The sequence below is a fragment of the Anguilla anguilla genome, chromosome 14 (genome assembly GCF_013347855.1).
Source record: "Anguilla anguilla isolate fAngAng1 chromosome 14, fAngAng1.pri, whole genome shotgun sequence".
Lineage (NCBI taxonomy): Eukaryota > Metazoa > Chordata > Actinopteri > Anguilliformes > Anguillidae > Anguilla > Anguilla anguilla.
Window position 1 is genome coordinate 1,032,350 of NC_049214.1, and position 27,208 is coordinate 1,059,557.

General features: G+C 46.7%; 1 protein-coding gene across 3 annotated transcripts; it reads left to right on the forward strand.

Annotated features, from left to right (window-relative positions):
- The first annotated feature begins 2,985 nt into the window (after positions 1-2,985).
- On the forward strand, positions 2,986-27,011 carry LOC118212092 (leukemia inhibitory factor receptor-like). Of its 3 annotated transcripts, none has more exons than XM_035389683.1 (19): positions 2,986-3,249; positions 8,153-8,231; positions 8,726-8,855; positions 9,173-9,330; positions 10,364-10,511; positions 10,972-11,250; positions 12,021-12,144; positions 12,341-12,486; positions 13,030-13,184; positions 14,611-14,761; positions 15,462-15,526; positions 17,000-17,207; positions 18,680-18,862; positions 19,974-20,075; positions 20,457-20,600; positions 21,080-21,220; positions 22,641-22,734; positions 22,939-23,005; positions 23,560-27,011. In XM_035389683.1, the coding sequence occupies exons 3-19, from the start codon at positions 8,780-8,782 to the stop codon at positions 24,163-24,165; spliced, it is 2,847 nt and encodes a 948-aa protein (XP_035245574.1). In that variant the 5' UTR covers positions 2,986-3,249; positions 8,153-8,231; positions 8,726-8,779; the 3' UTR covers positions 24,166-27,011. The 3 variants fall into 3 exon arrangements, with proteins under 3 accessions (XP_035245574.1, XP_035245572.1, XP_035245573.1); XM_035389681.1 differs by lacking the exon at positions 2,986-3,249 and adding an exon at positions 3,317-4,096 and having other exon boundaries at positions 20,457-20,606; positions 21,083-21,220; XM_035389682.1 differs by lacking the exons at positions 2,986-3,249; positions 8,153-8,231 and adding an exon at positions 3,317-4,096 and having other exon boundaries at positions 20,457-20,606; positions 21,083-21,220.
- The last annotated feature ends 197 nt before the right edge of the window (positions 27,012-27,208 follow it).

Genomic DNA, 27,208 nt, shown 5'->3' on the forward strand with positions numbered 1-27,208 from the left:
AGCAGCCTGGTCAGGCTCATAGTGCTGTAAGGTTATGAGCAGCCTGGTCAGGCTCATAGTGCTGTAAGGTTATGAGCAGCCTGGTCAGGCTCATAGTGCTGTAAGGTTATGAGCAGCCTGGTCAGGCTCATAGTGCTGTAAGGTTATGAGCAGCCTGGTCAGGCTCATAGTGCTGTAAGGTTATGAGCAGCCTGGCCAGGCTCATAGTGCTGTAAGGTTATTAGTCTACACTAATGTGCCGGCGATGTGTTTGGAGACCAGCCTCTCTTCCTGTGTTTGTTTTTTTTAATATACATATCATATCCTGCGGTAGACCAGGAAAAGGGAGGAATATTCCAGAACAAAGACTGCCTTCAGCTGCCTGGTTTCAGTCAAGCTTGTTTTGTTTATTTACAAATGACCTGGCAAAACGGGCAGATCCAGTAAACGCCTGGGACCGAGGGGATTTACCTAGCATGTAAATAAGCACAAAATAACCGCTAGCAGGTGAAAAAGTACAGTCATGCATTCTCTAACACACGCTAAGGCTACACATACAGTACAGGCCAAAGTATTAGGCCAACAGTAGTGGGTAGAGAAGAATTCAGTTAATATATTCACATTTATTGAATTTCTACCTACAGTAACATAAAAAGACGACTTACTTAAACATAATCTTAGACACAACTTTCCTCGAAATTTCCTATTTTGGTTTTAATTACAATTAAATTAATTATTGGAAGTCTATACAATCATTCTGCAAAGTGGGAGGTGGAGGGGTAATTAAATTGAGTGAAATCTTATCTACCTTAAGTTTTTTTAATTTTTATACCAGGTAGCCTAATACCTTTAGCCTGTATTTCAAGTAAAATAGGCATTAAAGGTGCAAGACATATGGAGTTCAGCTTAGATGTGCGGGGCCTAGTAAAGATCGTGGCAAGGTTATCCCCACAGAGAAACTGCAAAAAAAATTTTCAAAAAAGCTTTTAAGTTTTCCAGGTTCAGTGTTCAGTACGCACTCTTCCTTCTCTTTCAAACCTGAAAATATTATAGCCAGCCAGAGCAGGGTTAGGGTCTGGAATAGAAGCATTCAGCCAGAATCAGTAAAAAAAAAAAAAGTCTGGATTGAGATTTAAAAACCCTTTTATTGGGACATTGTTCAACCACAGAAATAGCTAGAGAAAAGAGAGAGAGAGGCAGAGAGAGAAGAGAAACATATACACTTCCATTTTCTTATATAAAAAAACATCCAAACTCCATCAGCAAAAAAAAAAATTAAAAGAAAATAATAAAAATTCAAAGGATCAAAAACCAAGATTAAGCCCCCCTTCCTCATCCACATGAAATACCACCCTATTAACTCCCCACAAGTGCTCAAAAAGCTGTTTGTTTCCCACAAGTGTATGGTAGGAGAACTGGTATGGTACGCGAAGCCTTGCTGCTATCAGTCCACACATGATTTTCGCTGCGTCCATTGATCCTTCCCCAATTCTTTTGTTTTTCCTACTCATCCAAGTTGCTAACTTAGCCTGCCCAAAAATATAATTTAGCAGACACACCCTCCTCTTCTCTAAAACTATGTACCTTGGCCCTCCTATGTACAGCTCCCTAGAAAAAACCATGCCTATCCCTGTGCACCACTGCCTCACTATCCCTAGCATGCCATCTAGTCTATCACACTCAAAGAAGAGGTGCTCCACACTTTCTACCTCCCCACAGAATAAACAAGTCTCCTCCACTGTTGGATCAAGATGTGCAATGTGTCTGTTTGTAGCGATGGCCCCATGGACAAGCCTCCACTGCAGATCCGCAGTACGCTTTTCTATGGGAGCGCCAACACCCTCTCAGGTAAGAACCTGGTCCCAAATCCCCTGGCCACCCCGATGACTTCACCTTCCTCAGAGTGCCTTGGTGATGGACCTTTACTGCTGCCAGATACAGAGCTTTTTTGCTGATCCGTTCAAAGTTTCCCAGCTGAGGTGTGCTAAGACATAGTATGGAGTTATCTGCATCCTGCTGACTATCAATAGCTGCAGTTAAGACTAAAGCTGGAAACCCCATCTCCTCTTCCAAGTCTGGCCAGCCATCTTGCTTGAGTCTCTGAATTTCCATCCGAAACGGGCCAGGAAGTGAGGCACGGACCCTCTCTACAACTTGCTCTACCAGGCGTACTGACCGGGTATCAATCCTTCTGGCAAGCTCATGTACCGTCCTCCAGTCTCCTCTGTCCATGAGATCACCTAACTTGGTGACCCCACCGCTTATCAGGGCAGCCTGAAAACTGATGGACTGCAGCAATCTGATCTCCAAGAGAGGCCGTGTGACCAGGCTAGAGAGGCTGGATTGGTTTGGAAAATCCATTTTAGAAATTAAGCTTCTTACATCTAGACCATGCTCACATGAAAACCAAGTAGTCGTCAAGGTACCAGAAAATGCATTAGAGTGGTTAACATCAGTAGGCTCTGTGCAAATATTTACTAAGCAAATGGGATTACATTTAATGCGAAGGGAAGGGGACCGGTAGGCTGGACTCATTAAACCAGAAGACCAAGGACTCGGTTGAGGCCTATAGGCCTGTTAGAGTATCTGCTGTAGTTGTAGTCAGACAGCAGCACCGTTAAGGGCATGCGCAGTGTTCCATGGAAGCAGCTCTGCACCTGCACAGCTAGGGTGGAGACCATCATTCTGAAGGTAGGCCATTCCAGACGGTGGGCCAGTTATTGACTAAGTCTGTGTTTACGAGAGGGGCATGCATTGAAGGTGGCGAGACTGCTATGGATCTGGTCACTCTCTCAAACAGATAATGGGCCACAGATAATAGCTTGCTTGCTCATCTTCGGAGCTTGCATGTAAGGCAGAGATAAGGCTTCTCTTAGTAATCGATATATATATATATATAGTCCTGAGAACATCTCACAGCAACTACATTGCCGGGCCCAGTCTCTAGGGGAAAGTGTTTCTGGGAAATGGAGTTGAAGTCCCGAGGACATGACTAGACCGCGCAAAACAAACAAGCAACATCCTGCAGAGCGTGACAGAGCTCACGCCTGAAGGACAGGCATGCCAGTTATTGAAAGAAGACCTGCCTCTACAAAGTTACTTATCCCCCAGCAACTCCGTGTATTGCGATCTCTCACATCTGTTTCCCTCGTGCCCGTCACCCTGACAGGACGTATCTTGCACAGCACGTGCTGATTACGGGCTAAATTCGCTTATCATGTCACACGCCATCCACCAGGAGCAGGGGACCGCTTTCCTATCGTAAAACGCGTACGTACAGATATTATTCCACTGCTTAAAATTATTTGATATTTGGGGAGTGTTCGGAGGAATGAAATATTAGAAATGAAATCTTCCTTTTCACCCGTGGTTGGAGCAGCACAAGGAAGATGTTCTTTTATTTCTTCTGGCCATATGTTGCTGCTCCTCTTGTAGGCCTACTACTGATGTAAATTTGAGCACTGAATGGATGACATATGTAAACTACAGCCTATTATCAATCTAACGTAAAAATACGTTGTTATCTTTAGGCAAATGTTTACGACGTGACAAATAAACAAAGTTTACTTCTGACTGTGTGTGCGGTTGTTTAGACAAATGCATGATTTTGCAAAGCCGCTGCATAAACCACAGAGCATAGAAGTAAATGCCTAATTTCGCAATAATTATCTAATTACACCTCACATTGTTCAAGAAACCACTCGTTAGAATTACAGTATGCACGGAGTCGAGGAGCCGACTGAATGTTAATGAAACCGAGTAGCCTAACTCCATTTCTCGGAAACTATTTTTTTTTTGGAACTGTGAGGAAACTTCCTGCTAATAGGCTACGGCTTCTTACGATTTTCTCTAGAAACCTATTTGATGGTTTCACTTTTCTCCTCATTTTCTTTAATTGTTGATAGCCTAGCGTCGCCTTTTGTCTCACTCAGGACTGACTTATCTCTAACGTTTAAGTAAGTTTATAGCACACCTGAGAACGAAACTAGTTTTTTTTCGTCACAGAAAATTCGTTAAGGCATACACCGGATAATCTATTAAACTACGGAATATGGAGTGCTTAAACCTGACGTCGTGACCGTAAATAGCTTTCCGCCGTTAAGTGCTTCTATAGACCGTAAGTATTGATGTATATTGTTTTTCAAAGCCTGATAGATATCTTGACCAGTTTTGAGACGTCCCATACGGAGTTTACCGTGTGAGCTCTGTTCGGGACTGAAAAGAGGGAAATGTGTTCGTTGCACCAGTTCAGTGTTGAATCTACCTCTGATATAGTACTCATACAAACTCTTAAGTTACATTGTTAAATTGACATTAAAGATTTTACTGTGTTATCAAAACCTTTTCCTGTTCTGGCAACTTTCTATGAGGAAAAAATATTAATCTTTTATATTTAGGAATTTATAATAGGAAATAGCTTTATTGTTATTATTATTATTATTATGATTATTATTATTAATACATTTAATTTGTAATGCACTTTTCATTAGAAATAAATCTCAAAGTGCTACAGAGTAAAAAAACAGAAGCATAAATATGAACCAACAGCAGAGAACATTAAAAGTCACACAAGCTTTCAGGATTTTCAAAGTTGCTCTTTCAGAAAATGCAGGGATTTTAAAATTTTATTTATTTATTTATTTATTTATTTATTTACTTATTTATTTATTTATTTTGTTGCGCTTGAGTTAAAAAATATATATACAAATTGAGTTAAAGAAGGGCCAGGTAATAAGAATGAACTAACACGGGGTTCCCTAGCTGCGCTCCAACACTGGCTTGCCCTTCGGTTGCTGTGGGCGCACTAACGGATGCAGCAACTATGTAAATTAGATGAGGAGTCGGCTACCTGCACGGCTTTGAACAGTCCCCTATAGTGTCTATTGCTGACCGAGAGTCGGTAGAGGGATTGCCTGTGCCAGCTTCGGGATTCCGCCTGCGGTTCTGTAGTTAGGCTAATACCACAGATTATTTCCACCGTGGGAAACGCTGCCCGGGAGACTCGCCAAGAACTCATCACAGGAGCGTCCCGCGCCCAAAATAGCCGCACGAGCCTGGCGATATCGGGTTCGACAGAGAACGAGAAATAACACCCCGCGGTCCCAGGAAAGGTATGCAATAATAATAATAATAATAATAACGATTTTATACACCAAATTTGTTTCAATTAAGTGCTTTACACGAAATCATGCAAAACATGAGATGAAGCAATCATACAGTACAATATAATAATAAGAACAAATTTCAAATGGAAACGGATATCAAGTTAAAACGTAGTTTCTAAAAAAAAGTCTAAATAAAAATAAAAGAAAAAATGAAATACATACAGCAAAAGGCTGATTTAATGAAAGGCAAGTCTGTGAAAGTGTAGCCTATTTAAAAGGGTCTTAAAATAAGGCAGGTTTTGATCTGATCTGATTTCTCAACTGTAAAAGAGTCTATAGGAGATGTATTGTAAAAGGTCTCCTTTTTGTTTCAGTTTGGACTCCAGAACAGTTGTAATTACATTTTCATAAGATTTAAGAGTTTGTATCATTTCATGTTTTAAAAGCTCAGAAACGTAGTCAAGAGCATATTTGTGTAATGCCATTAAAGTTATTAATAAAAAATTTAAATAACTTTTAACTAACTGGCAGCCAATGCAAAGAGTCTTAAACTGGGATTATATGGTGACTCTAGTTAAAAGTCAGGCTTCTGCATTTTATATTAGCTACAAACGTGCAAGACATTGGCCACTGAGATATGAATACAATGCATTCCAGTAGTACAGTCGTGATAAGATAAAAGCGAGAGTGACTTTTTCCAGAGCTCGAAAAGATAAGATCATTTTTTGACAGGTCTCTTAGTTGAAAAAAGCAATATTGGGCCACCTTCTTTCACATGTTGGTCCATATTAAGAGCACAGGCAAAAAGTCCCAAAGATTCACACAGACAGGTTTGACGTTTACAGTTAGGGGAACTAGGATTGTCACGGAGGAGTTCAGACTTATGTTTGGGACTAATAAAATTGGAGGCCCGCCTAAGTAGGATTATGTTTTGGAAGAAGTAGCTAAAAGCTGGCTTATTGGGAAGGCACCTTCCTGTAATTGGGGTGTACTGGGCTCAGATCAGAGGGTTACCCCTGAGGTGTATTCATTACATTACATTACATTACATTATAGGCATTTAGCTGACGCTCTTATCCAGAGCGACTTACAACAGTGTAACCAAACTCAGGATCAAGTCCACTTAAGTCCATTGAACAAAATGCAGATAAAAAGCCTTTACTAAGATAGCATACATTAAGGAGAAACAAGATAGTCTGAACCAAAAATTTTTTTTTTTTTTTTTTTAATAGTTATGGGAGGGGGTTTAGGGAAGAGGAGAGAGGTACACAGAGAAGAGGTGCGTCTTGAGTTTCCGTTTGAAGGTGCTCAGACACTCTGCTGTTCTGACCTCCACTGGAAGATCGTTCCACCATCGTGGGGCCAGAACTGCAAAGAGTCGAGACCTTGTTGCTGCTCGTGTTGGGGGAGGAATCAGCCGCCCTGTAGTAGCCGATCGGAGCGATCTGGCCGGCTTGTAGGGTCTGATCATCTTCTGCAGATAACCAGGAGCTGACCCCTTGACTGCTTGGAAAGCAAGCACCAGTGTCTTAAACCGGATGCGAGCTTGCACTGGTAGCCAGTGGAGGGAGATGAGGAGGGGAGTGACGTGGGAGTCACGAGGGAGGTTGTAAACCAGACGTGCTGCTGCATTCTGGATGAGCTGAAGGGTTCTGGTGGCTGATGCTGGGAGGCCAGCCAGGAGGGAGTTGCAGTAGTCCAGACGTGACAGTATCATGGCCTGGACCAGGAGCTGTGTGGAATAATTGGTGAGGAGTGGTCTTATTCTGCGGATATTGTACAGGATGAACCTGCACGACCGGGTGGTTGCCGCGATATTCTCAGAGAGTGCCAGCCTGTTGTCCAGCACAACTCCAAGATTTCGGGCACTCTGCGATGAAAAGGCTTATTCCATATTCCAGATGAAAAGGCTTCTGCTACATGACCTTCTGCTGTTTCCCCTGCATTGTCCCTGTCTCTGCATCCTTATGTTAGGCGGGGGCGAGGGAATGGACCCAAGCGCAGAGTGCCAAAAATACAAAAACTCCAAAATGGGGAAAACAAAAGACTTTAATGAAAAGAACGGGGACCCAAGGGAACAGAACGCCTCGCTGGGCGATCATGACCAACAAAGAAAATCCTCCAAAAACTCGGGAAAAACAAAAATACAAAATCCCAAAACGTAGGGAACAAAGCAGGCAGGGAACAGGCAACAGGCAACGGGCAGGCAAGGAACAGGTAACAGGCGACGGGCGACAAACAAGCAGGCAGGCAGGTAGCAAAACCGCACAAGTAGCAAACACAGGTAACAAAGCCACAAACAGGTGACAGAACCACAAACAGGTATCAAAACCGCAAGCAGGTGACAGAACCACAAGAATCCAGCGCCTGAGTGAGGGAAGAGGGAGACTTAAGTAGAAAGACGCAGACGAGACACAGGAGGGCACGATGAACAATCAAGCCACAGAGAGGGAAGGGAACACGAGACAAAACGCAACTAATAATGAGATGATTGGAAACAATAAAACAATTAACTGAACACAAAGCAGAGGTGCCGCCATCTGGCGGCCCAACAGAGAACAACAAGGGGGGGAAGACACAGAACCCTGACATCTTATGCCTGTTTTTATCAGGGCTCCAACTGAAGAATAGACAGCTTTTTAAATACACACCTACTTTTTGTATAAAAGCATAAAAACAGGCCTCTGTATTAATATATTTAAATGCTGTGGTGTTTATTGTCTCTTTACATATGCTGGGTTACTCGGGTACTATGAGCCTGGCCAGGTGGCACTGGTGTGAAAGTAGAGCCCACCTTGTATTAGCCGGTTAAATTTGACTCATGCAAGACGTACATCAAGGTCATGATCTGACCACTGCAATTCCGTGAACTCTACGTCTTGCTTCTTTCACAAGACTGTGGTTTCCCAGATTTCTCTGCAAGGAGGAGTCATCTTGGTGGGAGGAGCCATTTTGTGTGAATGTTTAGTTTGTGGCTTTCCTTGCTGGTGTTGTGCCAGTAGGGGGTGAAACTCTCCCCCAGAGAGCCCTGCCCAGTTTTCTCAGGCCAGACCCTTCTCCTCCTACAGCTGAGGAATGAAGTGTTCCCCATACTCCTCCACGCTTCCTGTGTGCTCTGATCTCACCAGGACACGGGGAGCTGTTTGAGTTGAGTATCTTGGGAGAAATTATCTTGTGTAAATCTGGCATCACAGCTTTACGCAGGATCATTTTCTCTTGTGATCATTGTCTCTTTCTCTAACACACACTCTCTCTCACGCTCTCTCTCTCACACACTTTTTCTTTCTCCCTCTCTCTCACACACACTCTCACGCTCTCTCTCTCTCCCTCTCTTTCACTCTCTCTCTCCCTCCCTCTCATTCAGAAACTCACATACACACTGTCCCTCCCTCTTTCTCAGACGCACTCACACACACACTCACTCACTGTGCATTCGTCACAGATAACACAGGCCCTGCTGTGCATCTGTCACAGATAACACTTATTCTCAGGGTTTGTAAGGCTAATAGTAAGGCTGCTTAAGGGTTTGAGCATTGCTAACCTGCTAAGTGCCTGGATACCAAGCTAATCCATTGTTACTAAGGTTTTCTCGTTGTTGTTTTATAATAGTCTGTGACTAAAATCATGGTTTCTTATTTTAGCAGAAGGAGTTTCTGTGTGTGCAGCACATCGCCCCCTAGTGGGCTCTTGGAACCATGGGAATCTGGGTGTTGTGCACTCTGTATTTTGTCCTCAGCCTCCAGGGGAACCATGGCAGTGACGCCACGCTTGGTATGTGGGCCAGTCCCCTCCATCAAGCCTTAGCCATCTGCAAACACATCACGCTATTACCCACCGTAAAGGGTAAATCATCCACCAACATAGCATCCTGGGCCCACCACCCGCTGGTTCCATTTTAGAAATGTAATAAATGCAATACAAGTGGTTTGATTATTTTTAAATGAAGTTTATGTGATAGCTAGCCATTATGAACACATCCATTATTGTACCTAGAACCTCTCGAGAAGGGTTGTGAGTGGGCAGGCACCCAGCAGGGGAAGGTTGCGCAGAGCATGCTGGGATTTGTAGTTCATGTCTTGGGTCCTCAGGGCTGACCATGCCACATGCAGTGGAGTTGGAAATAGACTGGGTCGGACTACGCATATCTGTCTGCTGGAAACTGGATCACTTCCCCACAGTCAACAACCTTACAGAAAGTCTGCTCTTCGACATTGAGGTCCTCCAAAATGAAGATGTTGTGCACAATGTAAGCGCCTGTTTTTAAACCTTCATAATAAATTGTCCAGAAGGTGCATATTATTCAAGTGACAGCTACTTCTGTATTAATGGCAAATGTTAGAAATGTTGCTGCCTTATAAAATACACAAGAGTGTGTCCCTTTCAGTGGTGGAAAGTCCAGGACTCAGAAAGTAAAAGTCCAGGGGTCAGAAAGTAAAATGTAAAAGTCCAGGGGTCAGAAAGTAAAATGTAAATGTCCAGGGGTCAGAAAGTAAAATGTACATGTCCAGGGGTCAGAAAGTAAAATGTAAATGTCCAGGGGTCAGAAAGTGAAAGCCCTGCCATTTGTTTCTTCCACCCATGAACTCAGATTTCACTACTTAGTTCTGCGTCCTGGTTGAAGAATTAAGATAATTAGCAAATCCAGGTGATTGGACCAAGATACTGAGCAGACTTATTTACTGTAATGTTGGGCTAAATGTGGAGGTTCATTTACTGTAATGTTGGGCTAAATGTGCAGGTTTATTAACTGTAATGTTGGGCTAAATGTGGAGGTTCATTTACTGTAATGTTGGGCTAAATGTGCAGGTTTATTTACAGTAATGTTGGGCTAAATGTGTGGGTTTATTTACAGTAATGTTGGGCTAAATGTGCAGGTTTATTAACTGTAATGTTGGGCTAAATGTGTGGGTTTATTTACAGTAATGTTGGGCTAAATGTGCAGGTTTATTAACTGTAATGTTGGGCTAAATGTGTGGGTTTATTTACAGTAATGTTGGGCTAAATGTGGAGGTTCATTTACTGTAATGTTGGGCTAAATGTGCAGGTTTATTTACAGTAATGTTGGGCTAAATGTGTGGGTTTATTTACAGTAATGTTGGGCTAAATCTGCAGGTTTATTTACAGTAATGTTGGGCTAAATGTGCAGGTTTATTAACTGTAATGTTGGGCTAAATGTGTGGGTTTATTTACAGTAATGTTGGGCTAAATCTGCAGGTTGCATTGTGTTAATGTTGTGTCAAATATGCAGGTTTAATTTCTGTAATGCGCTAAATGTGCAGGTCACCACAGAGGCAGATCCACTTTTGAAAAAGGGGCGCTGGTGCTGGACTTCACGCACTCCACTGGAGTGCCCCCCACACTCCTACAGAGTTCGGTCCCGACGGCTAGACCACACCAGCCAGTGGAGCCCCAAACTGACTGTAGATGGTTTGTATCATCATCATCACACACATACACACACACACATACACGCACACACACACACACATACACGCACACACACACACACATATACACGCAGACACACTCACACACACACACACTCACAGACACACTCACACCCACACACTCACACACACACACACTCACACACACGCAGACACACTCACACTCACACACACACACACTCACACTCTCACACCCACACGCACACTTACACACACACACACTCACACACACACTTGTACACGCTTATGCTCACGTGCACGCACACGCATACATGCACACACTCACATGCACACACTCACACGTGCACACACTCACACACATACACACACACACTCACACACTCACACACATACACACACACACACACACACACACACACACACACACACAGCTGCTCATTGAAATTGACTCACTCTTTTTGTTCCTGTCCCCTCTCCAGAGACGGCTGTTCCTTCTCGCGAGCCCGTCCAGGTTTACCCTGTGGAGAAAGTCGTTGCCGTGGGCAGCACCGTTCGTTTCTGCTGCATTGTGGGAAGGGGCCGTGCGCTGACCGACATCAAATACAACAATGAAGTCGTGGACGCCACTCCGATCGGCGCCCAGAGCTACATGGTTGCCCTGCGCAACGTGACAGCGACCAAAAGCTCTGCCAACGCCGTGTTCTGCAGCCACAACGACACCAACCCCGACACCACGGGCTCCAGTCTCTTTGTTGGCTGTGAGTGATTTTTGCGGTTCCTTTACTTCTCCACACTTGGAAATGGCTTTTCTATGAAGGCTGTATGTTTCTCACTGGACTCTTAGGTACACTGAGCTTTAAGGAAACTTATTTTATCAGTGTGAATCACTGAAGTAAACAAAATGGCTACCTTCCTGTCCGGAAACTTCTCAGACACAGAACATTTACACTGCAGGAAATTACAATGGCTACCTCGTCAATGGCTTGAACGTCATTCTTATTGAGAATGATTTTGAGTGATTTTTAAGTCATGTGCTGTTCTGGGAGGCTTGAGTCAAACTGAAGTGTCTGTTTTTTGGATCACTGCAGTGAATAATGTGTGTGTGTGTGTTTAATTTTCTATGATAATTCTAAAATTTTACAGTATGACGTAACTGTTTAAATGTGAACTTTTGGGGAAATGTTCTGTTTACTGTTAATGTGTGTGTTCCGCTTTTGTTGCCCTTTGCCAAGCCCCTGTAGTTTATTGCTCATTATTGGGTCTGGTATGCATTGAATCCGGATGACTGGGTGATCTGTGAATGGCTGTATGTGTACATTTATATTTGTCCATAAATATTGGAAAGACAGTTTAAATTGCGCACTTCGGAGGGTTGCAGGAGCTAGAACCAATAGCTGTGATTGTTCAGTGAATGGACCAGCCTGAACCACGTAGCTGTTCTGTGATTGGACCAGCCTGAACCATGTGACTGTTCAGCGATTGGACCAGCGTGCACCGTGTGATTTTTGGGCCTTTCCCCCACCCCCAGACCCCCCTGGCGACTGCGCCTTGGTTTGTGAAACAGACCTGGAGTCTGTGGAGTGTCAGTGGGACCCAGGGCGGCAGACGAAGCTGTCTGGGAATCGGCGCACCACCTATACCTTGAACGGAAGGTACCTGTCTACCTAAAGAGCAGAGTCTGTAGTGAAATGTAAAGGGATTTATCCTGCTCTGTTGTTCGTGTGTGTTTTCCGCCCAGCTCTTCCTTAGGTTATGTAACTCTTGGCTTGCTGACTTGTTCCCGTTGTGCTGTTGGCTAACGCTCTTGCAACACGGCGGCCGATTTCCTCCTTCCACCACTGCTTCCAGGAACTGTTCGCAGGCCAATCAAGTGAGGAAGCCGTCATTCCGGTGCAAGCTTGGCAAGGGCCTGTGCGAGAGGAACAGGACCCTGAAGGCCTCGAACCCGCTCGGCAGCCTGGTGCTAACAGACACGGCAGACCTGAATCACAGAGGTGGGCTCCGCCAGACGCAGCCTTCCAGTGACATCACCACTGCCACCGCTTCCGAGCCCGTGACTCGGAGGGGAAAATGGCTGTTCATTCAGTTCTTAAAATCTGAATGATGAGAATAAGACAAATAAAAGACTGAGAAATGTGTGCATAAAGATTGAGTGATGTAAATATGGTGTCCTAAATGCATATACATTAAAACGTCTCGTAGCTTCATCGGAACAGAGCATGGCTGTCAACAGAGACCCTGTGAGCTGTGGAACTCATCATTAGTCTGTAAACCTCGGCTGCCCAGCCCTGTTCCTGCATCTGTCATCCTTCCGCTCCATCAAAGCATACCTCATTCAACAGGTGGAGATTCCACTGAGCTGCTAATTAGTAGAATCAGGTGTGCCAGATTAGGGTTGAAACCTACAGGAGAGTAGATCTCCAGGAACAGGGTTGGGCAGCCCAGCTGTAGACCTTCAACCAGGCCAGTACCGTCCCATACGTGGACATCACATAAGTTGGGAGCGTTGGCACAAAATAAGTTTGGTCTGTCCACAGTGCGCCTGCAGCGTCCTTTCAGAGAGCCATCAGCTGAGGTGAATGCTTGGAACGCCAGTGTCCAGTGGAGATGGCCACTGGCCAGTGTCCGGGCCCATGAAGAGCTGCACCTTCTGTGCCAGGTCCAGCTGATGCACAGCGGGCTCACCAACACAGTGAGTGACTGACTGGGACTGGGGGGAAGGGGCGGGGCTTAGTGAGTGACTGACCGGGCCTGGGGGGAAGGGGCGGGGCTTAGTGAGTGACTGACTGGGACTGGGGGGAAGGGGCGGGGCTTAGTGAGTGACTGACTGGGACTGGGGGGGAGGGGCGGGGCTTAGTGAGTGACTGACTGGGACTGGGGGGAAGGGGCGGGGCTTAGTGAGTGACTGACCGGGCCTGGGGGGAAGGGGCGGGGCTTAGTGAGTGACTGACTGAGACTGGGGGGAAGGGGCGGGGCTTAGTGAGTGACTGACTGGGACTGGGGGGAAGGGGCGGGGCTTAGTGAGTGACTGACCGGGCCTGGGGGGAAGGGGCAGGGCTTAGTGAGTGACTGATCAGGCCTGGGGGGAAGGGGCGGGGCTTAGTGAGTGACTGACTGGGGGGAAGGGGCAGGGGCTTAGTGAGTGACTGACTGGGACTGGGGGGAAGGGGCGGGGCTTAGTGAGTGACTGACCGGGCCTGGGGGGAAGGGGCGGGGCTTAGTGAGTGACTGACTGAGACTGGGGGGAAGGGGCGGGGCTTAGTGAGTGACTGACTGGGCCTGGGGGGAAGGGGCGGGGCTTAGTGAGTGACTGACTGAGCCTGCAGGGAAAGGGTGGGGCTTAGTGAGAAGAGAAGGAGCAGGGGTGGAGGGAAGAGGTGGAGCTTAGTGAGAAGAGAAGGAGCAGGGCTGGAGGGAAGAGGCAAAGCTGTGTTAGGGTGTGTAATGTATGTGTAGTGTGTGGAATGTATGTAAAAGTAGGATGTAGTGTGTGGAATGTGTGTAAAAGTAGGATGGAGCATGTACAGTGTATGTAAAAGTATGACATACCATATATAGTCATCTTGTGAAAACTGTGGTTTTCTGGGAAAAGTGAGTGGGAATGTGATGAAAATCCTAAGAACTGCTCAGTGGGATTTTCAGTCCATGGCCATTGCCAGACAAATTCATAAATCATATCTCAACATCATAATCATTCATAAAGTCATTCACTTTAACTGGCTGTTATATCACAGCAACACCCTGTTTTTCTTTGGAAGGGGTAGGGCCTTTCCCAAAGGGGTGCATGGGCAGGTTAAGACTTATCTGCACTTCAAAAGAAGCAGAAGAAAAGTTCACTTATGACTTCTGTGAATTCATCTTTTTCGACCTTGTAAAAGTACAAGTATTAGCATTAGAATGTTCTTACCTGAACATTCTAATGCTGATGTAACAGTCGCTGCTGGTGACTGAAAGCGGTGGAGTTCTAGAACACTGACAGAGAACTTTGAAAAAGCATTCCAGAAATCCTACTATTCAAAGCGTTAATACCACCAGTTATATTCTCTTCAGTTATGATTTAGGATTTGGAAGCGTACTTTATAATGTGGTCAGAATTTGGTTTGGCTGTTCCTGTGCAGAGTAACTATACGGGACGGTGGCTGTCAGAGCTGGTGCTGCGCGACCTGCAGCCGGGCACGAATTACAGCCTGCAGATTAGATGTGGGACACAGCAGAATTTTTGGAAATGGAGTGACTGGAGTTTCTTCAAATTCAAGACCAAAGAGGACCGTGAGTATCTGAGCAGGGCTGTAGAGTCTGCACGATGTGGGATATTTACAGGAGTGTATCAGTGTAGGATATTTACATGAGTGTATCAGTGTAGGATATTTACAGGAGTGTGTGAGTGTAGGATGTTTACAGGAGTTTATCAGTGTAGGATATTTACAGGAGTGTATCAGTGTAGAATATACACACGTGCATACACACAAACACACACATGCACACACATACGCATGCACACACATACACACGCACACATGCACACACATGTACACATACACACACACACGCACACATGCACACACATGTGCACATAAACGCACACACACATGCACACACATGTACACATACACACACGCACACATGCACACACGTACACATACACACACGCACACATGCACACACACGCACACATGCACACACGTACATACACACACACACGCACACACACACACACACACGCATTCATGCACACACATGTACACACGCACACATGCACACACGCACACACACACGCATTCATGCACACACATGTACACATACACACACGCACACATGCACCCACACACACACACACACTCGCACACATGCACACACACACACACACACACACACACGCACACACACACACACACACACACACGCGCGCGCGCGACATGGCGCTGATTTCTCCTGATTCAGGGGCATCAGACTGCGTTTGTGTCTCCAGGTCCCGGTGCTCTGGATGTCTGGATGCAGATGAACAGCAGCCACTCAGCTCTCATCCTGTGGAGGGTAAGCGCGCCTCATCAACTCTGTACTGGTCCCCTGTGTGTATGTGCTGACAGTGCGCTACAGTGCACTGCAGTAACACTGTGCTGACAGTGCGCTACAGTGCACTGCAGTAACACTGTGCTGACAGTGCGCTACAGTGCACTGCAGTAACACTGTGCTGACAGTGCGCTACAGTGCACTGCAATAACACTGTGCTGACAGTGCGCTACAGTGCACTGCAATTACACTGCTGACAGTGCGCTACAGTGCACTGCAATTACACTGTGCTGACAGTGCGCTACAGTGCACTGCAATAACACTGTGCTGACAGTGCGCTACAGTGCACTGCAATTACACTGCTGACAGTGCGCTACAGTGCACTGCAATTACACTGTGCTGACAGTGCGCTACAGTGCACTGCAATTACACTGTGCTGACAGTGCGCTACGGTGCACTGCAATAACACTGCTGACAGTGCGCTACGGTGCACTGCAATAACACTGCTGACAGTGCGCTACGGTGCACTGCAATAACACTGTGCTGACAGTGCGCTACAGTGCACTGCAGTTACACTGTGCTGACAGTGCGCTACAGTACACTGCAGTAACACTGTGCTGACAGTGCGCTACAGTGCACTGCAATAACACTGTGCTGACAGTGCGCTACAGTGCACTGCAATAACACTGTGCTGGCAGTGCGCTACAGTGCACTGCAATAACAGTGCTGACAGTGCGCTACAGTGCACTGCAATAACAGTGCTGACAGTGCGCTACAGTGCACTGCAATAACACTGTGCTGACAGTGCGCTACAGTGCACTGCAATTACACTGTGCTGACAGTGCGCTACAGTGCACTGCAATAACACTGTGCTGACAGTCAGGTTCAGAAAGTAAAAGTCCTCCCCAGGATAGTGTTCCAATCACCTGGATTTGCTAATTAGCTCAATTCTTCAGCCAGGAGGCAGAACTAATTAGTGAAATCAGCTGGCTGAGTTCATGGGTGGAAGAAGGACTTTCTGACTTTCTCACCTTTTTGCCAGGTACTGAACAGGTAGCAGGTACTGAACAGGAAGCAGGTACTGAGCAGGTGCTGAACAGGGACTGAACAGGTAGCAGGTACTGAACAGGTACTGAGCAGGTAGTAGGTACTGAACAGGTACTGAGCAGGAAGCAGATACTGAACAGGTACTGAGCAGGTAGCAGATACTGAACAGGTACTGAGCAGGTAGCAGATACTGAACAGGTACTGAACAGGTAGCAGGTACTGAGCAGGTGCTGAGAAGGAAGCAGGTACTGAACAGGTACTGAGCAGGTAGCAGGTACTGAACAGGTACTGAGCAGGAAGCAGATACTGAGCAGGTGCTGAGAAGGAAGCAGGTACTGAACAGGTACTGAGCAGGAGGCAGATACTGAACAGGTACTGAACAGGTAGCAGGTACTGAGCAGGTGCTGAACAGGGACTGAGCGACATGCCTCTCTCTCCCGTTTTGGCCAGCCTCTCTCGGCCAGTGAGAGTCACGGCCGGATTCGGGGCTACGAGGTGTCCTGGGACAGCTCCCTGAGGGGAAGGCGGAGCTCCAAGCTGCCCCCAGAGAAGCACAGCCTCCTCCTCCAGGACATGGGACACGGGGTTGTCACGGTTACAGCCTTCAACGGGGCCGGCTCCTCCCCTCCTTCCAGCGTTGGCTTTGCTGAGCTCGCAGGTGAGTGGGCCACCTGGTTGCACAGGTAGAGGAGCCTGATCAGGTGCACATGACATGAGTCTAGAACGGGGTCCTCAGGAAGAGATGTATAAGCATAGTAAAATTTTAGCATTTATATACATCTATTTCTATAGCATCTTATCACTCAAAAAGCTGGCTGAAATCCTTCTGTGTCTGCAGCCTGTGTTAGCTGTGCTGATCCAGTGCCCTGGGCTGTGCTGTGTCTGCAGCCTGTGTTAGCTGTGCTGATCCTGTGTCTGCAGCCTGTGTTAGCTGTGCTGATCCTGTGTCTGCAGCCTGTGTTAGCTGTGCTGATCCTGTGTCTGCAGCCTGTTAGCTGTGCTGATCCTGTGTCTGCAGCCTGTGTTAGCTGTGCTGATCCTGTGTCTGCAGCCTGTGTTAGCTGTGCTGATCCTGTGTCTGCAGCCTGTGTTAGCTGTGCTGATCCTGTGTCTGCAGCCTGTTAGCTGTGCTGATCCTGTGTCTGCAGCCTGTGTTAGCTGTGCTGATCCTGTGTCTGCAGCCTATCTTAGCTGTGCTGATCCTGTGTCTGCAGCCTGTGTTAGCTGTGCTGATCCTGTGTCTGCAGCCTATCTTAGCTGTGCTGATCCTGTGTCTGCAGCCTGTGTTAGCTGTGCTGATCCTGTGTCTGCAGCCTATCTTAGCTGTGCTGATCCTGTGTCTGCAGCCTATCTTAGCTGTGCTGATCCTGTGTCTGCAGCCTGTGTTAGCTGTGCTGATCCTGTGTCTGCAGCCTGTGTTAGCTGTGCTGATCCTGTGTCTGCAGCCTGTTAGCTGTGCTGATCCTGTGTCTGCAGCCTGTTAGCTGTGCTGATCCTGTGTCTGCAGCCTGTGTTAGCTGTGCTGATCCTGTGTCTGCAGCCTATCTTAGCTGTGCTGATCCTGTGTCTGCAGCCTGTGTTAGCTGTGCTGATCCTGTGTCTGCAGCCTATCTTAGCTGTGCTGATCCTGTGTCTGCAGCCTGTGTTAGCTGTGCTGATCCTGTGTCTGCAGCCTATCTTAGCTGTGCTGATCCTGTGTCTGCAGCCTATCTTAGCTGTGCTGGTCCTGTGTCTGCAGCCTGTGTTAGCTGTGCTGATCCTGTGTCTGCAGCCTGTGTTAGCTGTGCTGATCCTGTGTCTGCAGCCTGTTAGCTGTGCTGATCCTGTGTCTGCAGCCTGTTAGCTGTGCTGATCCTGTGTCTGCAGCCTGTGTTAGCTGTGCTGATCCTGTGTCTGCAGCCTATCTTAGCTGTGCTGATCCTGTGTCTGCAGCCTGTGTTAGCTGTGCTGATCCTGTGTCTGCAGCCTGTGTTAGCTGTGCTGATCCTGTGTCTGCAGCCTGTGTTAGCTGTGCTGATCCTGTGTCTGCAGCCTGTGTTAGCTGTGCTGATCCTGTGTCTGCAGCCTGTGTTAGCTGTGCTGATCCTGTGTCTGCAGCCTGTGTTAGCTGTGCTGATCCTATGTCTGTAGGCGGTACAGCCAGTGTTTCCAGAATCCCTGGCTCCGGCGGCGGCTTCAACCTGTCCTGGCCTGCCAGCGCCAACGCGACCTGCGGGTACGCTGTAGAGTGGAGCCCCGCCCACAGCGGGCGTGGCCGTACGGTGGAGTGGGTGAGGGTGCCAGCTCAACGCACCTGGGCCAGGATTCCACCTGGTGAGTCTGAGACCAGAGCCTCCCCTTCAGTCGGTCACCATGGGAACTAGAAATTACATTACATCACTGATCTCAACCCGTAAAATTACATTACATCACTGATCTCAACCGGCAAAATGATATTACATCACTGATCTCAACCGGTAAAATTATATTACATCACCGATCTCAACCGGTAAAATTACATTACATCACTGATCTCAACTGATAAAATTACATTACATCACTGATATCAACCGGCAAAATTACATTACATCACTGATCTCAACTGGTAAAATTACATTACATCACTGATCTCAACCGGTAAAATTACATTACATCACTGATCTCAACTGGTAAAATGATATTACATCACTGATATCAAGCGGCAAAATTACATCACTGATCTCAACCGGTAAAATTACATTACATCACTGATCTCAACTGGTAAAATTATATTACATCACTGATATCAACCGGCAAAATTACATTACATCACTGATCTCAACTGGTAAAATTACATTACATCACTGATCTCAACCGGTAAAATTATATTACATCACTGATCTCAACTGGTAAAATTATATTACATCACCGATCTCAACCGGTAAAATTACATTACATCACTGATCTCAACTGGTAAAATTACATTACATCACTGATATCAACCGGTAAAATTATATTACTTCACTGATATCAACAGGTAAAATTATATTACATTACTGATATCAATAGGTAAGATTATATTACATTACTGATGCCAAAGTTAATGTATGTAACTGGTCAGCAGTGTTAATGTATTAAGTGTGTGTTGTTGTGTGATTATTTAATGCCATATGCTGTTGGTGGGTGTCGGTTGTTACATTACATTACAGGCATTTATCTACACAACTTTTTTGTACATAGCATTTACATTGCATCCATTTATACAGCTGGATATATACTGAAGCAATGCTGGTTAAGTACCTTGCTCAAGGGTACAACGGCAGTGTCCTACCTGGGAATCAAACCTGTGACCTTTAGGTTACAAGACCAGCTCCTTACCTATTATACTACGCTGCCATTGTGTGCTACTGTCGGTCAGAGCAGAGAATGGATCGCCTCACTCTCTCCATTTGTTCTTCTGCCTCAGAGTGCTTCACAGCAGGGCTGAAGTACTCACTGTCCATCTACAGCTGCAGTCAGGGCATCTTGGAGCTGCTGGCCAGGAGGGAGGAGTACAGTGAGGAGAGGGGTGAGCTCTGCTGGGCTTCTGTCTTACAACATAACCATCCATACTGAGGAGAACAGGCCATTCAGCTCATAACCATCTATACTGAGGAGAACAGGCCATTCAGCCCATAAGAATCCATAATGAAGAGAACATTACATTATATTACATTACATTACAGGCATTTAGCAGACGCACTTATCCGGAGTGACTTACAGAACCTTTTACACAGCAGGTCATTCAGCCCATAAGAATTCAGCCCATCTAGAACATGAGAACATAAGAATCCATAATGAGAACTCAGCCCATGTGGAACATGAGAACATAGGAATCACACATACTAAAAGCAGGGGCCCCGTGTCCCTCCCACCCCTTACCCCTCCCCCCTCTGTGCTCCGTGAGCAGCCCCTGACCAGCCAGTGCAGAATCTGCAGGTGAAGCAGAGTGGGTCCGAAGTGCGGCTCCGCTGGGACGGGGTTCCTCTGGAGGGTCAGCGGGGGCTCATCCGCGGATATTCGGTCCATCGGGCCTCCGCTTCGGGCCTGGTCTCCACAGGTATGCTCAGTCAGGCACAGCGTTCAATCACTACAGCAGCAGCAGACGCTGGCAAAACGGGGACAGCTCTGAGCTCAGTTAGCTCCACAGAAACAGATGTGAGCTCAGTGACCTCCACAGAAACAGCTCTGAGCTCAGTGACCTCCACAGAAACAGATGTGAGCTCAGCTAGCTCCACAGAGGGTGCTCCAGCCATGACAGGGAGAGTGGAGGGAGTGGCTGCCTGTGTGAGAGAGGACCACCCTGACCTAATAGCAAAAATGGCCGCTGTGCGTGCAGGTGTCTGTTTCAGCCCAGCGCTGCGACACCTAGTTAACTAACCATGATCCTCAATCAAGACCTCTATAAGTACAATCAGGTGTCTTACGGCGGGGCTAAAGCAGAAACCGGCACCCACGCAGGCCGTTTTCGGGTAAGACTGGGGACACCTGGTTTAACTCGTCTTGCTGGGTCATCTTTCGCTCTTTCCTTGCCAGAGAACATCACAGACCCAGAGGCGAGAGGCTACGCCGTGAGGAACCTGCCCCTGGGTCACTACACCTTCACAGTGAGGGCCTTCACAGCGGCGGGGGAGGGGAGCGGCGCTGTGGTCTCTATTCAGCTCAGCCCTTACTGTGAGTGCCATTCCACCCCCTTTTTAGTGTCTCAGACTCAGTCACCCCAAGGCTGGCTACTCGGAAATGGTGCCTGTACCCCATCATTCACAAATCCGTGCTTGTCCTAAGCTGGGATTTCCCACCCTAGTCCTAGTTGTCTTCGTCTTAAAATCAACTACCAGTTTAGAGCCATGGAGTGGGTGAGTTATTGCCCTATTGCTGGGCAGCGATGAAACCTTCCAGACCCTGTGACTCCACAGGATGGGGTTTGGGTGTCCCCTGTTTCCTGTAGTTGCCTGTGTTGGCCAGTGCTGGACCTTGGCCTCTTTTGACAAGGGGCAGTTCCACCTCCAGCTCTGCACAGTGTTGTGTGTTGAGCTGAGTGAGCACGTCTGATGCAGTGAAACTTGGCAATCTCAGTGCATTGTGTGTAAGCCTGACATGCTACAGACTATGGGGCTACCGTGGACCAAACCTGGGTCAAATTACTCTTTAGATGGGGAAAACCGAAAGCTTTACTCCAGATCCATCATCAAATAGAACATGCCGCCACAGCAATGTAAACCTTTTGTTCTCAATTTGAATGAAAACAGATGCTACTTTTTTGTCTGTAAGGAGGAATGCTTTCTTTTCTTTGGCACAGAGTATTACTAAAGGGTTCCAATATTTTGGGTCCTCATTTGAACCAGGTCTGCTGTGGACATGTAGGATTATATGACACAGCACACAGGTTTTGGGGGGAGGGGGGGGGGAGGGTGGGTTGTGGTGTTATTTCACGGGACATCCTGTAATTGTGGCTAACATCTATTACGATTGCATGATGCACAGCCAAGTCCAGCTATTTAAATACATGACTATATAACTACATTAACATATAACTGTTGTACTATATAACTGCATTACTATACAACTACACCACTATATAACTACATTACTAAACAACTACAGTGCTATATAACTACATTACTATACAACTACAGTACTATATAACTACATTACTATACAACTGCTGTACTATATAACTACATTACCATACAACTGCAGTACTATATAACCACATTACTATACAACTGCTGTACTATATAACTACATTGCTATACAACTGCACTACTATATAACCACATCACTATATAACTGAAGTACCATTTTACTACACTACAGTTAAAGTACACTTTCTTATAATCACTTTGTAATTACAGTATTATGGAACAACATTACTATATCCACACTATCATTTTACTATGCTTGTGTTTGTGTATGCTACTCTATAACCACATGACTAATCAGTCATGTGACTTTTGAGTGGCAGCACTGTGAGTAATGATGGAAGCTCATTGGGACTGACAGCAGTATGTAAATGTTCAGGGATGTGGCGAGAGGCCCCCTTTCCTATTGGCTGTGTGAAACATGGAATGCCGTTTGCTCTCTTTTTCTGCAGCTGATTCGCTGATCTGCGTAATTCTCATTTCCCTGGGTACAATGGCCTGTGTCCTCATCCTCACCACTGTAACCTGCTACCGCAAGAGGAAATGGTAGGAGAGGAAGCTGCTTTGTTTTTGTTTTCGGGGAAGACCATTTTCACACGTCGGTTTCTTGTCTGTAGACCTCAGATTCAATCAGATCCACTCTGAGTGGGGAAGGTGTTCTGTTTTTCTCATGAAATTGTGACAGAGAAGACTGTGTTGAATATGTGAGTCTCACGACTTTGACTTCCTGTTTCTCTCTCTGTGTAACAGGATGAAGGAGAAGTTCTACTCTGACATTCCCCAGCCAAAGCTGTCCCATAACTGGGCAACAACACCAGTGAGTCTTCAGTCCCACAATGCCCCTGTGCTTCTGGTGTCCCACACTGCCCCTGTGCTTCTGGTTTCCCACAATGCCCCTGTGCTTCTAGTGTCCCACAATGCCCCTGTGCTTCTGGTTTCCCACAATGCCCCTGTACTTCTGGTGTCCCACAATGCCCTTGTGCTTCTGGTGTCCCACACTGCCCCTGTGCTTCTGCCTCCCACAATGCCCCTGTGCTTCTGGTGTCCCACAATGCCCTTGTGCTTCTGCCATCCCACACCTGCTCTGTACCTGTCTCTGTCTTTCTGGAAGTGAGTGATTGTGACTGGAGGTTAATGGAGGTGAGTAGATGTTAATAGATGTTAACAGAGGTGAAGAGATGTGAACAGAGCTGAAGAGATGTGAATAAAGGTGAACAGATGTTAATGGAGGTAATTAGTTGCAAATGGATGTGAATAGATGTTAATGGGGGTGAATAGATGTCAGTAGAGGTGAATAGATGTTAATGGAGGTGAATAGGTGAGGTCAGATAAGGATGGATGTTAACTCTGGTCTCTAACTGCTCTTCTCAGATTTTAAGCTACCAGGGGATGGAACCCATGCACATCCCCTATGACAGCATTGAAATAATGTCGCACCTGGCTGAGAATTCGGGAGTAGATCATGGTGAGGAGAAAGGGGGGTGTTGGTTCCCACCTGACACAGACTCCAGCTGCCCCCCCTACATCGGGTGCTACCAGCAGGCACCGGGCAGGAGGTCCTATGGGTGTGTCCCCCCGGCCCCCCTGGCCCCCCCTGCCCCCTCCCTGGAGACCAGGCGCACAGGGGTCACCTACACAGCGGTGTGTACCCCTCTGATGCCCACACAGGGTGTCCCGCCCCCTGTGGAGTACAAGCCCCAGATTTCAGCACCCCCGCATGCCCTCCCGCTGTGGGCGGACGATGGCTACCAGCCCCACCCCCGCCACTGCCCCGGGTCTCCGGGGGTCGAAAGCCTGGACCCGTCTCTGGACACGCCCACGTCTGCCAACTCCTTCACGTTCCTGTTGGGCGGGGCTGCGTCTGTGGGACGTCCTGAGCAGACCTGCACCCTTCCCTCCCCTGTGGAGCTGAACGGGGTCCTCCCCTACAGGAACTACACTAATCCCTCCTACATGCTCACAGACACATCCCTCTAACCCCACCCACTGTTCCACAGGCCCCACCCACAGGCAAACTGCTTCCTCCCTCATAATGCTAACCCCACCCACTGTTCCACAGGCCCTACCCACAGGCAAACTGCTTCCTCCCTCATAATGCTAACCCCGCCCACAGTTCCACAGGCCCCACCCACAGGAAAACTGCTTCCTCCCATAAAATGCTAACCCCACCCACTGTTCCACAGGCCACACCCACAGGCAAACTGCTTCCTCCCTCATAATGCTAACCCCACCCACAGTTCCACAGGCACCACCCACAGGCAAACTGCTTCCTCCCTCATGACGCTAACCCCACCCACTGTTCCACAGGCCCCACCCACAGGCAAACTGCTTCCTCCCTCATAATGCTAACCCCACCCACTGTTCCACAGGCCACACCCACAGGCAAACTGCTTCCTCCCTCATAATGCTAACCCCACCCACTGTTCCACAGGCCCCACCCACAGGCAAACTGCTTCCTCCCTCATGACGCTAACCCCACCCACTTTTCCACAGGCCCCACCCACAGGCAAACTGCTTCCTCCCTCATAATGCTAACCCCACCCACTGTTCCACAGGCCACACCCACAGGCAAACTGCTTCCTCCCTCATAATGCTAACCCCACCCTCTGTTCAACAGGCCACACCCACAGATAGCTCCTGGCCAATCACGCGCTCGCCTGCTCGGCTCCTGGCCAATCACGCACTGCCCTACTGGGCTTCTGGCCAGTCAGCAAGAAGCCAGAATAAACTGCAAGAGTAAATATGAGTAAAATAGGCATTATAAAACTCAAGTTAATTACATGTTTCTTTGTGGGAAATTTGTGCAGGCCAGTGTTCACAGTGCACTGTTTACTGAAAGTAATGAAATTAAATAGTAGGATTTATTATTTATTACATTATAATCACTTGGCATTATTTTATTGTTATTATGGCATTATTTTTCTAGCAGTGGAGCGCATCAGTGTTACCTTTCCCTCAGAAATACAAGAAATGGCCAAAGTGTCAGGGAGGTTCATTTATAATCAATAAGTGTAAAATTAACATAAGAAACAGCGTTTTGTATTTGTAACAGAAGCGGTTTGACAAGACAGATAGCTTTATGTCTTTTGCTTTCAGTGTTCAGTTAGGAGGTTCTTCAGGTATCTCCTGGTCATTCAGGTATCTCCTGGTTGTTCAGGTATCTCCAGGTTGTTCAGGTATCTCCAGGTTGTTCAGGTATCTCCTGGTGCATGTGAAGCACTTGTCTCTGCAATATTCGCACATCTGTCAGACACTGTTTTAGTTCATGTGCGCCTTGGTCTTGGTCTGTGTGTGTGCCTGTCTTATGATTGACACCTCAGCCATCACTGGATCAGTATGTGTGTGTGTCTGTGTCTTACCTTATGATTAACAGCTTGTGTGTGTGTGTGTCTGTGTCTTACCTTATGAGTGACAGAAGAGCTGCCTGCCCCAGGAGAGGTGTAATGTGTGTTTGAGAGTACAGGTTGGTCATGTTTTAACCTGACCTGATATTTTATTTCTCTGAACCTTTTTATGTGAACGTACTTTCGTAATTCCAACTTCGCTAAGTTTCTCTGAACAAAGATGATGAAACATCCATTTAAACTTGAGCGATTTTATTTTGTGATTTTACAGCATAATGCGTATTTGAGTCGGTTATAAGTATGAAAAATATCAAAGTTGATCGAGAATGTTGTTGTACTGATATTCCAGGTGCCATTAACTGTCCATTCACTATGTAGCATGTATTAGAGTTGTTTTATTCTTAATACCTCTGAAATCACGCTGCTGCTTATATGCTGGATGTGTCCAGGCTTGGTCTTGAAAAGGGTGCAGGTTTTTGTTTTATCCCAGCAGTGTCCCCTCATTCAACTAATAAACACAACCTTGATGACTAAAATCAGACGTCTTAGCACCCCCACCGGCCCTGCTCGGATATGATTGGCTCTGCTGTGCACCCACACCGGCCCTGCTCGGATATGATTGGACACTGCTGTGCACCCACACCGGCCCTGCTCGGATATGATTGGACACTGCTGTGTACCCCCACCAGCCCTGCTCAGATATGATTGGACATTGCTGTGTACCCCCACCAGCCCTGCTCAGATATGATTGGACACTGCTGTGTACCCCCACCAGCCCTGCTCAGATATCATTGGACACTGCTGTGTACCCTCACCAGCCCTGCTGCGATATCATTGGACACTGCTGTGTACCCCCACCAGCCCTGCTCAGATATCATTGGACACTGCTGTGCACCCCCACCAGGCCTGCTTATATATGATTGGACACTGCTGCTCAGGTCTGATTCCTTGCGACGCACCCGTAGGTCATAGGTCACGTGTAAATGTAGCTCATCCTTCATCTGCAGCAGCATGCTTCTGTGAGTCCAACATGTATCAACGTGTTACTGTGGTATGTGTTTCTCACTTGTATGAGCATCTTACTGTGGAATTAGTGAAACATGTATGAACATATTCAATTTCCCACATCCAAATGCATGACCAAAATTGAGCCCATGGTGTTGGTGTGCTGAAGTTTACTCTTCTCCAGATGTGAGGAACATTCTCGGGACATGGTAGCTGTACTACTACAGCATAACCACTAGGTGTCAGTAGAGTATTAAGGAAAAACACAATTTTATCCAAATCGTTCTGTGATCTGGGAATATATTTGGAAAAGTATCAGTAGAAGTAGGGTGAGATGACAGGGTATGATGTCAAAGTAACCAGCACCAAGCAAACATTGTGAATATTCATTTCCTGTTTTGAATTTGTATTCTTCTACAATTCAGGATGTGTAGTTCATATGTATGTACAAACCTTTTAAAATGAGTTTAAAAATGTAATGTTTTTGCTCAGGGATTCAAAAATGTGACACTTTAAATTCATGCAAATCCAGGTACTTCAGCCCCGGAAGGTGTCAGAGTGTGGACCCAAGTACTGAGAGACTCAGAATTGAGGGAGTAAAATCCAAAAAATATACTTAGTTTCAGGCAAAAATACGCAAAAATTACAGGAGGCAAAAACAGAAGAAAACA

Coding starts and splice junctions, on each gene's coding strand:
- LOC118212092 (XM_035389681.1), top strand. CDS start 8,780: ATGGGAATCTGGGTGTTGTGCACTCTGTATTTTGTCCTCAGCCTCCAG. Junction 12,145..12,340: donor ACCTATACCTTGAACGGAAG/GTACCTGTCTAC, acceptor CACTGCTTCCAG/GAACTGTTCGCAGGCCAATC. Junction 13,185..14,610: donor ACAGCGGGCTCACCAACACA/GTGAGTGACTGA, acceptor GTTCCTGTGCAG/AGTAACTATACGGGACGGTG.